Source organism: Nerophis lumbriciformis, linkage group LG11 (assembly GCF_033978685.3).
Source record: "Nerophis lumbriciformis linkage group LG11, RoL_Nlum_v2.1, whole genome shotgun sequence".
Lineage (NCBI taxonomy): Eukaryota > Metazoa > Chordata > Actinopteri > Syngnathiformes > Syngnathidae > Nerophis > Nerophis lumbriciformis.
The window spans coordinates 14,050,838-14,064,112 of record NC_084558.2 but is presented as its reverse complement, the minus strand read 5'-3'; the positions used below and the strand labels follow the sequence as shown (position 1 = coordinate 14,064,112).

Genomic DNA, 13,275 nt, shown 5'->3' with positions numbered 1-13,275 from the left:
ATATTTTAATTCAGTAGATGGCAGTTAACCATTATGGAAAAACTAACGCCGTATAGTGCTTTGTCAATACAGGTAGTAACTGTGCCATACACTCACTGAAGCATCATTTACCCATCACTAAATCTATCAATTTTTTCACAGCAAAATATAAAAAATTGTAAGATTCCTGGCAGAGATGCACTCCACAAACACGACACAGCCTGGTCATAGTACACCAATTTTATTATCTTCACATAAAAAGGCCTTACATCCTTTGAAGTATTTACAACATAGAGAGCCCGTGATTCTAAACATGTATAAAAATATGACTTACATCTATAGAAGTATGTACACAATGTGCAAAACGTATGGCAGGCAAACAAAAGGTGGAAGGAAAGGGTGATTTTTTTTTTTTTTAAATCCCAGAATAGTCAGAATTGATGTTACTGTTACCATGGTGATAAACTGCAGTCGGTAAGGGGAAGCCCAGGAGTTATCCAGAAACACCGTAGTAGATTCTTAACTGTTATCACATGCAGCAAAGTACAGTACAAGGTTGTCATGGTTACAGTAACGTACGAGCTGACCTTCACTGGCCAGTCGGGCTCCGATCACCGAGGGCCGATATGACAAATATATCAGTAGAACAAGAAAAATGCAAACCAAAGTAGTGGTAAGAAAAATAATAATCATAATAAATCAACCTGAAAAAAGTGATAATAAAGTCCAATGTCTTGTTTTGTCCATAAAACATTCAATTTGACACCCTTAAAGGCGAACAAATGTAAAAAAAAACAAATAACTCGTTAGTATTGGCTCAAGTGACAAAAGGCTCCACATGGAATCACATCTATGCAAAGTTGCGTGGAGAACTAAAGCAGTGATGGCGCCCTCTTGTGGCCATGGGGGGTAACAACACGTTGCTGCAGGAGGAAGTGAACACTGCACGGACAATGCGACACAAAGACGACGTAAAGCTGCTGGTGACACGCCCACACAACCCACGTGACTTCAGCAATCGTTCTTATTTTAGAACAGTTATGGGGTTATTTTGTCATCCGAGGAAAGCAGAAGTGACGCACTCTTTATCTGCCCTGGCTAGTCAGTACAACATGGCTGAATCTGTTATAAAAGAACAATTAATTTTATCCTTGTTAGATTAATTCATACATTTCTAAAAGTGAGATTTTTCCGCACGACTAAACATGCACAGGACGTCAGATTATTAAATATATTATATTGGGAGCCTGGAGCAACAGCGCCTCCTGCTGGTTGCAGCCAGTATTGCGCTCCTTTTTAATAGACTCCTCAAAAGACAGAACGGTGCCTAAGTGGGTAGCACATGCGCCTCGCAGGCTTGTGTGGGTTCACTCCTGCTTTCTACCACATCCAAAAATATATTTGGAAACAAAAGTCTGTTTGTTCATATGCGCCTTGTGATTGGCTGTCCCTAAGTCAGCTGGGGTAGACTTTTAAACATGATGATCCATCACTTCCACTTACAATCTACACAACTCTGTGATTATTTCTGCTCTCACCAGAGTGAACATGAGCACTCCTGGGTTGTTTTGAAGTTTTACTACACAGCCGTGAACTTCTTCTTACACTTTCACGACCAGGTAAGACAGCACCATGCACTTCCACACCTGTGTCATGATGTTAAAATGCCTGAATTTTTAGTGATGGCGACAGTTTGACCCTGGAACTGACTATTTCAATTCTAACTATGGGAACATTGCTACAAAAGTCCAATTAGGCTAGTTTTTTTTGTTTTTTTTACTCTGACTGTATTCTAATGACTTCATTGATGACACACACACACACACACACACACACACACATACACATTCTTGTGTTTGTTACCTTCTTGAGACCTCCGAAAAATGCCTACCTCTTTAGGACCACCCTTTTTAGATATATAAAGATGTGTATTTACAAGATTAATAATATATACATACTATGCCAAATAGTAAAAAAGTAAGCTTTAAGGTAATTTTTGGTTTGTAATTGTTTTTTAATCTTCATTATTTATTTCATATATTACATAATACATATATTATGTAAATATTACGTATATGTTATATTTTATAGCGCTATATTTAGTCTATTTATACCTGCATTGTCCTTTCCATCCTTACACCAAAGTCATCATTGTAACTGAGCTACTGTGTGGAACAATTTCCCTTGTGGATCATTAAAGTTTGTCTAAGTCTAAGTTCAAGTTATTACAGTATGTCTCTGTATACATTTTTTTTTTTTTTTTTTTTTATTAATTTTGGGCCAAAGGGGGCGCATTTCAATTTTACACACACTTGTTATTACATATGTTGACCAGAGGGGGAGCACTTTTAAAACCGACACAGTCAATTTGAAAAATCCCTCTTTTTTGGGACCACCCTAATTTTGATATTTTTCACCACCAGGGGTGCAAATGAGACATTCTCTATTAGATGCAATGGTTTTCCGTATTGGGACCATGATTTATGTCCTAACTTGTTCACAGGTCCTCATATGGAAGGTACTTTTCCTTGTTGATATCTCAAAAAGGGTAGAAATACAAGAACACACACACACACACACACACACACACACACTCACACACTCACACACACACACTGCAGGACAGTTGGATATGGATGGAGCTAAAATGTGAGGTCTACATTTGTTCCCTTTACACAATCACAAAGCTGCCGTGATTACGAGAGTTCCCTCACCTGACAGAATACATTCATAAAAGAGAGACTTGTGGACAAATCTGTGACGTCATCCAAGTGGAGGCCTCTGTAGTGCATAGCTCTCACCTGTGTTCCTTCCCAGATAGTTTTTGTGGATGTTTGTTCCTCAGCGTCGTAACGAGTCAGCAAACATGCAGGACGTGCACACGGGTCACAATATGGCAGGATCATGATGTTTATGAGCCATGTTCTTCATATGTACAGATAGTCCATGCTACTCAAGTCCAATTGGCTCCGCCTCTTCCTGGCCTTTTTAGACAATCCATTTCCATCCTTTTTGTTTTTAGCCACCGAAGTGATGACATCATCATTTTTTGACAGCTGTGCAAACTCCTGCGTGTAGTTCCACGTGGTCGTAGTTGAACTGTTACCGACGCCATCAGTGCTCTTTTCCATCTTGCGGCGGCGCATCACTCCCAGTGCAGCTGCATGTCATGCGAGTCCAGGAAGTCCGCAGGGATCCCGCCCGGGCCCGGAGGCATGGTGAGGTCCAGCCACTCCATGTTGTCCAGCGCCGGGTCGGACAAAGCCATGTTGAGCGAGGACGGCGGCGAGGAGGAGGAGTCACAGAAGGACAGGTCGGAGGTGTCCATGGGCGAGTAGGGATGCTGGTCCATCAGCTGCGCCTGCAGCTCTTCCATCAGGCCCTGCGTGCGCGGGTCTGATGCCGACGGCGTGTCGGCCAGCGTCCTCTCCAGGAAGGCCTCCAGCTGGTTGTCGGTGGCCAGCGAGGAGAGGTTGGCCAGGCTGGGGTCCATGGCGGGACTCAGCGTGGGGGGAGGGGCCAACTGGATGTGTGGCGGGGATCTGTAGAGGGCGCTGTTGAGGGGAAGCGTGCTGACGCTGGCTGTGACCGGGTGGCTCTTAGTCAGACAATCATGCGGGATAAACGGAGTCATTTCTGAAGTGGGTCAAATAAAAATGTTATTATATTTATTTATATGAACTCTATCTTTCTGCAGAAGCAGTTCTTACCTCCACTCTGTATGAGGATGTCAAACAAGTCATCCATTTGCTGACTGGTTGCTGTGGCAACCTGCAAAGACATCTGGTTGTACTGACAAGACTTGATATACAATCCAAGGTGGGATGTGGCCACTTTTTTCTTCACGCCATAGAGGTCAGCTGAATCATTTAGTGCTGGGGTCCCCAAACTTTTGACTCGGGGGCCGCATTGGGTTAAAAAAATTTGGCCGGGGGCCAGGCTGTGTGTGTATATATATATATATATATATATATATATATATATATATATTTAAATATATATAACAATATATATACATATATACATTGTTTTTATAATCCGTTTTGTCATTTAACATCAATTAACATTGATGTTCATCAACACTTAACATTGTCACGTTATTGATGTGAAAATTCATTTTTAGACAATATGATTTGCCTGAGCGGCTAGGAGACACCAAGAGTAACAAGCGGTAGAAAATGGATTAGAAAGGATAGATAAAAAAATAATAATAATACAATTAAAAAAAAATTACTTTGGACTTCCTGTGGGCCGGATTTTGAAAGCTGGGGGGCCGGATCCGGCTGTAATTTGGGGACCCTTCATTTAGTGGATAATAATTATCATAATCATATGTCATCATCATCATCATGATTATTACTATATATACTAGGAGCTAAGCCCCCCTTCTTTAAAAACTAGTGAACCTGTTTCGAACTTTAATCAAGGTTCCTTGAACGCACCACAATTATGTGAAGTGAAGTGAATTATATTTATATAGCGCTTTTTCTCTAGTGACTCAAAGCGCTTTACATAGCGAAACCCAATATCTACATTTAAACCAGTGTGGGTGGCACTGGGAGTAGGTGTGGATGCCCAAGGACACAACGGCAGTGACTAGGATGGCGGAAGCGGGGATCGAACCTGGAACCCCAAGTTGCTGGCACGACCACTCTACCAACCTAGTTATACCGCCCCATGTGCTGTGAGATACAAAAGTGAGACTTTAACATAACCATCCTCTGCTACCACAAACTGATTTTTCATAGTTTGCCTTCTACCCCTACTTTTGAAGACATGATGACGTCCGTGTTGGTTGAACAGTAAAGAATAGTTCCATGTTATTGGAAGGAATGAACCATTGTGCCTTGTTGCAAGGGGGTGTAGGTTGTGCTACATGTTTCTAACTTGATTCAAACAACATCATTATTAAACTTTGACAGCAACATTTGAACTTGTATAACTTTGTCTTTTATAACTGACTATTTAAATCAAATAAAAAAAGTATTCTAATCTTGACAAAAGTCCAGGTCATGATCATGTGGCCCCACTAAAAATCACAGATTTTGATACTTGGCGCCATCTTGGAAGTATGTTCACTTCACCTATGTTAGCATTATAACATTATATGCTAGCATTTGAGCTAATTTTGTATGTTTCACCTGAACAATCATGGATTTTGATACTTGCTGCCATCTTAGAAGTATGTTAACTTCTCCTATGTTAGCATGCTAATGTTGCTATGCTTATGCTAGCATTTTTAGCAAATGGTGTATGTTTCACCTGAACAACCATGGATTTTGATACTTGGCGCCATCTTAGAAGTATGAATTGATTAACGTGGACCCCGACTTAAACAAGTTGAAAAACTTATTCGGGTGTTACAATTTAGTGGTCAATTGTACGGAATATGTACTGTACTGTGCAATCTACTCATAAAAGTTTAAATCAATCAATCAATGCTAACTTATCCTATGTTAGCATGCTAGTATTTTAGCTAATGTTGTAGGTTTCATCCTAACACTCATGGATTTTGATACCTGGCACCATCTTAGAAGTATGTTCACCTTTCTTGCATGCTAACACCTCCGAGTGGTTGTGGCGTTAAACAAACGTTCATGCCATGTGACGGCTGTGTGTGTGTGTGTGTTCTGGCAATGCTTACTTAATGGGGACATCGCTCTGTTTACACACCTTTAAGGGACCTCTGACGGTATGGGGACAAAAAAACAGGTGCCCTAAAGGGAAACCTTTTTAAATGATAGTCAGATCCATTCTGAAGATGCCTAAGTGATTTTTAAGCTTTGGCCCATAAAACATGTTTACTGAAAAGTAAACATGTTTAACATCTACTTTTGTTTTTATTTATTTTATTTAAATGGTCCTCAGTAGTCACGTACAGATTTGTGTGAATTATGCAAAATGATTTAAATTTGGTCCCCATGAACCATATTAACTCTTTTTCCCCAGGGTCCCCAGTAAGAATGATCAGCACATTACTTCATCAATCCAGAGATTTAAAGACGTGTATGAGCTAACTGGGCAGTGGCCATTTTACCTAATTTTTTTTATGCCTCCACAACCTGTAGAAAGGGTGGTCCCCACAAGTGATGATCAAAAACTTGGTCCCCTTTCCAAATGATAACCAGTATGTGTGTGTGTGTGTGTGTGTGTGTGTGTGTGTGTGTGTGTGTGTGTGTGTGTGTGTGTGGTGTGTGTGTGTGTGTAGGGTTTCTAACCTGTGAAACGTTGTTGACGTGCATGTTGCGGCTCTGTTTGACAGCGTCCTCATAGCGAGGAGGTTCTTTTGTTTTGGGAAGCTGAGAAAGCAAAGATGCAGGCTGCAGGATCAAGTTGGGCTGGGTTGCAGAGGAAGACTTGACCACAGGGAGGGGAAAAAAACACAAACTTAAGCATAGGTTAAATAAATATTTCATGTTAAATATTTGTAAAGTGCATTTTATGAAAGCAAAGGCGACTTTACAATAGCAAAAGGGGGACCAAGGTTCTGTTCACACTGCAGGTCAGTCCATATGTGACCTGTATCGGATCAATGTATACAGAGCAATTCCAATTTTTTCAAATCGGACTTAGGCCTCTTTCGTATGGGGATATAAATCTGATAGGAGTTTGCAGTCTGAACGCTCTGGTCGCGTTCATCCGGCCAAATATATCATGAAAAAAGCAATAAGCATCAGAATTATTTGCCAAAATAGACAGTTGCAAAATAAATAGTTGAAAAATGAGCAGAAAACAGGTAAAAATAATGTTTTAGGAACTTGTGTCAATGTTCCACCACTCCAGTGGCTGTGACTGCTCCTCCACACGCTCTTCGGAGCAGACATTGAAGCAAATGTCCCACAAAGTGCGAGAGCCAAAATGCTCTCCATCTTCCTTCTTAATCTTCTATGTGCAATAATTCAGTTCAGAAAATGTTGACTTTGATTGCACAAAATCCTTAAAAATTGCTACAAATGCTTAGACCTACTAGAATTGGAGCCATGTTTACTTCCGACATGATGTCATGTCTGCATGCGGGTCAGATTGTGTTCACATTAGACATCAAAATTTTTTTTGTAATGTGAACAATCACAAGATGGGACTTGACATAAAATCTAAATTGGACATCCCACCCCGCAGTGTGAACAATGTCAAACAACTGTCATTAAGCTCCAGTCCATATTTAACACAGCACATGAATCTACATAAACAAGGGTGAGGATGATTAATACTGATGGGCGAAATGGCCTAAAGTCTGTATCACGATATATAACGATAACAATCGATAACAATCTCAAAATATTATTTGTAGGGATGTGCTGATTAATTCCTTTTAATGCCGATCACAAACACTGATCCCGTTGACTGACATTATTTATTTTTGGTCAGCAGCTAATTATTTGTACCCATACAGTGTTGAGCCGCTCCTCTAAGTTACAAATAATCAACTCCATTATGGCAAATAAACTGCATTTCTTTGTATCTTAAGTATCAGTATCATTATCACTGGAGGACAAGGCTAAACATGTTACACACCGAGAGCAAGCCATGAGCAGGCATGCTAATAGGTAAGTTAAACACTAAGCTCGCTTTGTACAACATTAAGAAATATGTGTTTAGTGAAGTTTAAGAACTAGTGTAGATAACATCTTGTTATGGCAGAAAATAGGCAGATATTAACAGGAAAGTCGATTAATAAGAGTGTAGAGAGAGGATAAAATGACAACTGTTAGTGTGTCAGCATCGTCACAGTCAGTACACGACACGTAAGAGGAGGGTAAATCAATCCATAAATTGGTGGTGTCGATACCAAGGATAGTAACAGTATATAATGATACAAGAGTAATTAGATACATGCGTTCTCTTGTCAATGTTGTTCTTATTAATATTTACAAACTTCCTGGACACAGGAAGACTTTGAGGGCAAAAACCAAAGGATTACAATGAGTCGTAGATAGTTTTTACTTTTGTTTAGTTGTTGTGTACTATTGGCTTAATTTTGCTCCAACAATACAATAGATGTGTTTATTGTTGCAATGTCTAAAGCACTCACCACAAATAAATGGAAACATCACCTCAATCATGGTGATCAGTAACGAAATCGGCAGAATAATTTTCTGATCGGAACATCCCTAATTATGTGGTATATAAATTATATGAAAAACATTTTTGAAAGGATTACAAATGATCCTAATATGGCTGCTGACATATGCAGTAGCATATTTAGTCCTGTTGTATTATTTTCTCAGAACTATTGTTAATATACTTGTTCATGTACTGTTAATATCTGGTTACTTTCTCTTGTAACAAAGTTCTATCTACACTTCTGTTAAAATACAATAAACACTTATTCTTCTGTTGTTTTGATACTTTACATTAGTTTAGGACAATACTACAAATGTGATCCAATACCAAGTATGTACAGGGGCAGTATTGGTCATACCAATGCTGATACTGTTACTTCAATTTTTCTAGGATATTGAATGATTTAATTTTTGATGACAATTATAATCAGACAAAAACACAGGATGGCAGTGTAACAATATTGATTATATTGTTAAATTATTTCTTACTACTGTATGTGGGCTCTGATTTCAATGTTTTGTGTTTTGCCCCTAAAGTCCTCCATGTATTTCCTGAGTTTGTAAACAATAACCATAACGACAAAAGATGTTTTGATAATATAAAATATTGATCTTACCACTGTAGTATCGAACATATACCGATACTATACTTGCTATTGTTACTGTCGATATTTGTATTGTTAACCGCGAGCATTTACGAGAGACAGCAAGAATGTGTAATCAACATGCATTATTTAACGACATACTGATAGTATTAAAAGCTCTATCGTCTGCTAATTATATAATTTATATTGTATATTGCGCAACCCTATGAGTCAGAATAGGAGGGCAAATAAAAGTTAATACCTTATTGAGGGGCCCATTGGAGATGTGACTGGGCGATGGCCGAGGAGAGGCTCTGCTATCCGGGGAGCTCCTCAAGAAACACTGGGGATTTATCTCAGGCCTTGTGTGGTTCTTTGTGTCCATGGTGTTAGTGCACATTGTTAAAGTCTGCAAACATTAGGAACAAGAGCATTACAACAAACACCTATTAGCACTGAATCAACACTTTTCACATGAAAGATATTGATATTGTGCTCTAATATCATGACATCTCGTGTGGCACGGCTAACCTGCAGCAATGAGTTGTGGTTGACTAACTGCTGACTGGGGGATGTCTCTATCTTGGTGGTCTGCAGCTGAGGAATGGAGGCCTGGACTCGGCCTGGATTTGAGACAGTTGCCTGAAGGACAGGCTGAGATGCAGAAAAACAAATTAAATACAAAGAGTTGCTTACAAGTTGAATAAACAAACTACCAAAACAGGTTATGGTCCTATTTCCACCAAGCCATTTTTTATGATTTATGATGTTTTTTTAGACTAGTCTACACTCTACTAAGCAAATTTGGCTAGCAATTAAACCGACAAACACACACAAGCCAGGTCAGGGTAAAACAATCCAAACTGTTCCAAGGTGAGCTAGGAAGATGTGTCCTGCATGGTACCTGTAGGCTGACCGTGGTGCTCGGCATCTGGATGGAAGCTGTGTTGTTGGGTAGTGACACAGGGAGCAGAATTTGAGTTCCAGCCTGACCATTTGTGGTCAGCAGAGTCTCAGGTTGACCAAGCATCTGGGAAACCCCGCCAGAATGGCTGATGAAGAACTGCTGCAGGTTGGGGGCGGCGGGTTGGGATTGCAGCTGGTTGTTGAGTTTGGGACTTCTCTGGAGAGGCTGTGGGCTGCTGCTAACTTGGCCTTGAGTATGCGTGAGGATCTGCGATCTTTGAGGCGGAAGTTGGACAGGTTTGCCAGAACACACAGTCATGTCCTCCAACTTCACCACATTTTGCAGCGGGTTAGTAAGAGTCCGGGAGCCCAAGAGAGAATTAGGAAAGGAAGATGGAGAACAGTTTGACAAGGTCGGTTGCTCCAGTTTTACAGTGTTTGTATTGAGGACTGTTGAAACAGGGCTCGTAGAACTTGATACTACAAATGGAGAGTCAGTGCTGCTCTGAGTCCTCTTCTCTACCTCCAGCTGCATCTTCAGCTCCTCCACCAACTTCTGCTCATGCTCAAGCTTCCTCATTAGCTCTTCAATCTGCTGCTCCTTCTCATGGAGTCTCCTGTCCTTTTCTGGGACAGGCAAGGGAGGGAGATGTGTGGGCCCTGATGGCTCACAATTTGTGTCAGACAGGCCTACATCCTGCCGGAAGCTAAAAAGACCCTTGGGAGTCGGGGGCGAGACAGGAGGCGTGGAGTTTATAATCTCAGTGGCCACTTGCTGGAGTGGATGGGTGACAGCAGGTCTGGTAGTGGTGGTGACGATCTCCATGGGAATGGCGGTGAGAGTGGTGGTGGCAGGTGATGGAATAGTGGTCAGAGCAGGCGAGCTAGGACTATCCTGGAAGGGCTTTAGTCTTTCGATCAGATCCATTTTAGTTCCTGACACAGGGAGGCCACGCAGCTTCAGCTCCAGCTTTAACTCAGCAACCTGGAAAATAATCGTGATGTTATTAAACACTAAGAATGGCCGATATGGCAGAAAAGAAAAGGAAATGTCAATACAACCATGGAAAACACTTAAATACTCAAATGTAAACAAAATTCTAAAATCAATAAACACTTAACAATAACTATTTAAAGTGAGTTGCAAAAATAAGGAATATGTACGAAATGCCGAACAAAGTGTAACGAAATATTGCAAAGTGTGAAAATGTAGACAGAGAAACCTGAGAACAGCAGTTTTCTTGCAGGTTTACTGCCAGGAAGTTACGTGGCCTGTGTAACATTTAATTTACACAGGCCATGTGTAAAGTTATACTAAAACATTTTGACAGATTTTTGAGCGCCATGTGTAATGTTCTATATTCTCAATGAAACATCAAAGTTACTTACGGGTACTTGCTAGCATCATTTATTGAACAGGCGTCAACCTGCAGTCCACACGTATTTCTTATGTGTGACTCCCATCTACTGGTCACATTTGTCGTTACACCATGTACCAAATAAAATTGGTTCGAAGTCAGTAAGCACAACTAGAATTAATTAGGCGCACCGGGTTATAAGGCGCACTGTCGATTTTTGAGAAAATGAAAGGATTTAAGCGTGCCTGAAAGTTAGAAAAATACGGTACCAATGAAATATTTGAACATACAGTTATGTTCATAATAATAGCAGTGTGTTTAAAAAGGTGAGTAAACCTCAAAATTCTTCAAATAAATTGTACTTTAATGAACACAAATGCGTTGAGGACAATGCACATTCTATTTCAAAGCCAGAAAATTGGAAAAAAGTAATTTTATTTGACAATATTTTACAGAAAGACAAGAAATATAAAACAAAAAAATAGCAGTGTTGACATATTTCTTTACAAAACTCAAATGTACTCTATAAACGAAGAAAGGCTTGCAGATTCAACTTTCCTTAGAATTATTAACTATAATTTAGTTGCATAACCACGGTTTCTGATAACTGCTTCACATCTGTGGCACATGGAGTCCACCAACTTCAGGCACCGGTCAACAGGTATTGCAGCCCAGGACAATTGTACTACGTTCCACAATTCCTCTGCATTTTTTGGTTTTGCCTCATGAACAGCATTTTTTATGAGTTTTCAATGGGATTAAGGTTCAGGGATTGTGCTGGCCTCTCCATTACTTGAATTCTGTTTGTCTGGAACCATGATTTTGCTCACTTGCTGGGGTGTTTTTGGGTCATTGTCTTGTTGAAACACCCATTTCAAGGGCATTTCCTCTTCAGCATACGGCAACATGACTTCTTCCAGTATTCTGATGTACTCAAACTGACCCATGATCCCTGGTACACAATGAATAGGACCAACACTATTGTACGAGAAAAATCCCCATATCATGATGCTTGCACCACCATGCTTCACCGTCTTCACTGTGTACTATGGCTTGAATTCAGTGTTTACAGGACGTCTGACAAACTGTCTGTGGCCCTTAGACCTAAGAAGAACAATCTTACTCTCATCAGTCCCCAAATATTACGCCATTTCTTTTTTGGCCAGTCAATGCGTTCTTTGGCAAATTGTAACCGCTTCAGCACACGTCTTTTTTTTAACAATGGGACTTTGCGGGGGCTTCTTGCTGGTACCTTGGCTTCACGTAGACGTGGTCTGATTGTTACAGTACTCACAGGCCATCTTAGATCTTCTTTGATCCTACTGGAGCTGATCATTGGCTGAGCCTTTGCCATTTTGGTTATTCTCCCATCCATTCCAATAGTCGTTTTTCTTCTTCTTCCTCACCTTTTTGGTTTTGGCTGCCATTTTAAAGCGTTTGATAAAATTTTAGCTGAACAGCCTATCATTTTCTACACTTCTTTATAGGTTTTCCGCTCTTTTATTAAATTCTTAATCAAAGAACGCTCTTCTTCTGAACAGTGTCTTCAACGACCTATTTTACTCTGTTTTTCCAAGGACAAATGCACAGCCAGCATATGCAGCGTCAGTTGCCTTTATCCTTAAATAAGGGCCACTTGTTTAACACCTTTTTTTCTCCACATAATCAATGACCTCACTAATTTAACTACGCACTGCTATTTTTTTTAACATGCCCCTTTCAGTAAATGATTCAGTTTCACAGAATCAGCAGCATGCACGTCATGCCTGTTGGGTCTGTTGGTTTTCTAAACCTTTACTAAACATTCTAGAAACTTACTTGCAGTGTAGAAGTTGAAATTCTAACAAAAACAGTGATTTATCTTGCTAGTGATGCGGGACTGCTATTATTTTGAACACAACTGTACATACTCATTGCTATAAATGAGATGTTTTGAAACATTTGACTGGTAGTATAACTAATTTTGTAGGTGGCTGCTACTCAATGGCCTTGTGGTTAGTGTGTACGCCCTGAGATCGGTAGGTTGTGAGTTCAAACCCCGGCCGAGTCATACCAAAGACTATAAAAATGGGACCCATTACCTCCCTGCTTGGCACTCAGCATCAAGGGTTGGAATTGGGGTTAAATCAGCGGCTGCGGCCACTGCTGCTGCTCACTGCTCCCCTCACCTCCCAGGGGGTGAATAAGGGGATGGGTCAAATGCAGAGGACAAATTTCACCACACCCAGTGTGTGTGTGACAATCATTGGTACTTTAACTTAAACTGTTGTGTGTATGTGCAGGTTAATATACTGTATTTACACAGCTTGCTTTAATGCAAAGTACTCTCGTTTTTAATCAATGACCTCAAATGTTTTTTGCCGTACTTTGTGAGACAGGACTGTG

The 13,275-nt window shown here is 40.3% G+C and overlaps 1 protein-coding gene across 2 annotated transcripts in view; it reads right to left on the bottom strand.

Moving 5' to 3' along the window:
• Nucleotides 1–204: 204 nt before the first annotated feature.
• The window catches only part of mrtfba (myocardin related transcription factor Ba), a 36,686-nt gene continuing 23,615 nt past the window's right edge, over nucleotides 205–13,275 (bottom strand). For both annotated transcript variants that reach the window (XM_072914081.1, XM_061967289.1), the window contains 6 exons: nucleotides 9,531–10,517; nucleotides 9,158–9,280; nucleotides 8,889–9,035; nucleotides 6,198–6,335; nucleotides 3,690–3,750; nucleotides 205–3,615 (listed from right to left, as the gene is read on the bottom strand). In XM_072914081.1, coding sequence (XP_072770182.1) covers nucleotides 3,125–3,615; nucleotides 3,690–3,750; nucleotides 6,198–6,335; nucleotides 8,889–9,035; nucleotides 9,158–9,280; nucleotides 9,531–10,517 — 1,947 coding nt within the window. In that variant the 3' untranslated portion in view covers nucleotides 205–3,124. The remainder of the gene's footprint in view (nucleotides 3,616–3,689; nucleotides 3,751–6,197; nucleotides 6,336–8,888; nucleotides 9,036–9,157; nucleotides 9,281–9,530; nucleotides 10,518–13,275) is intronic.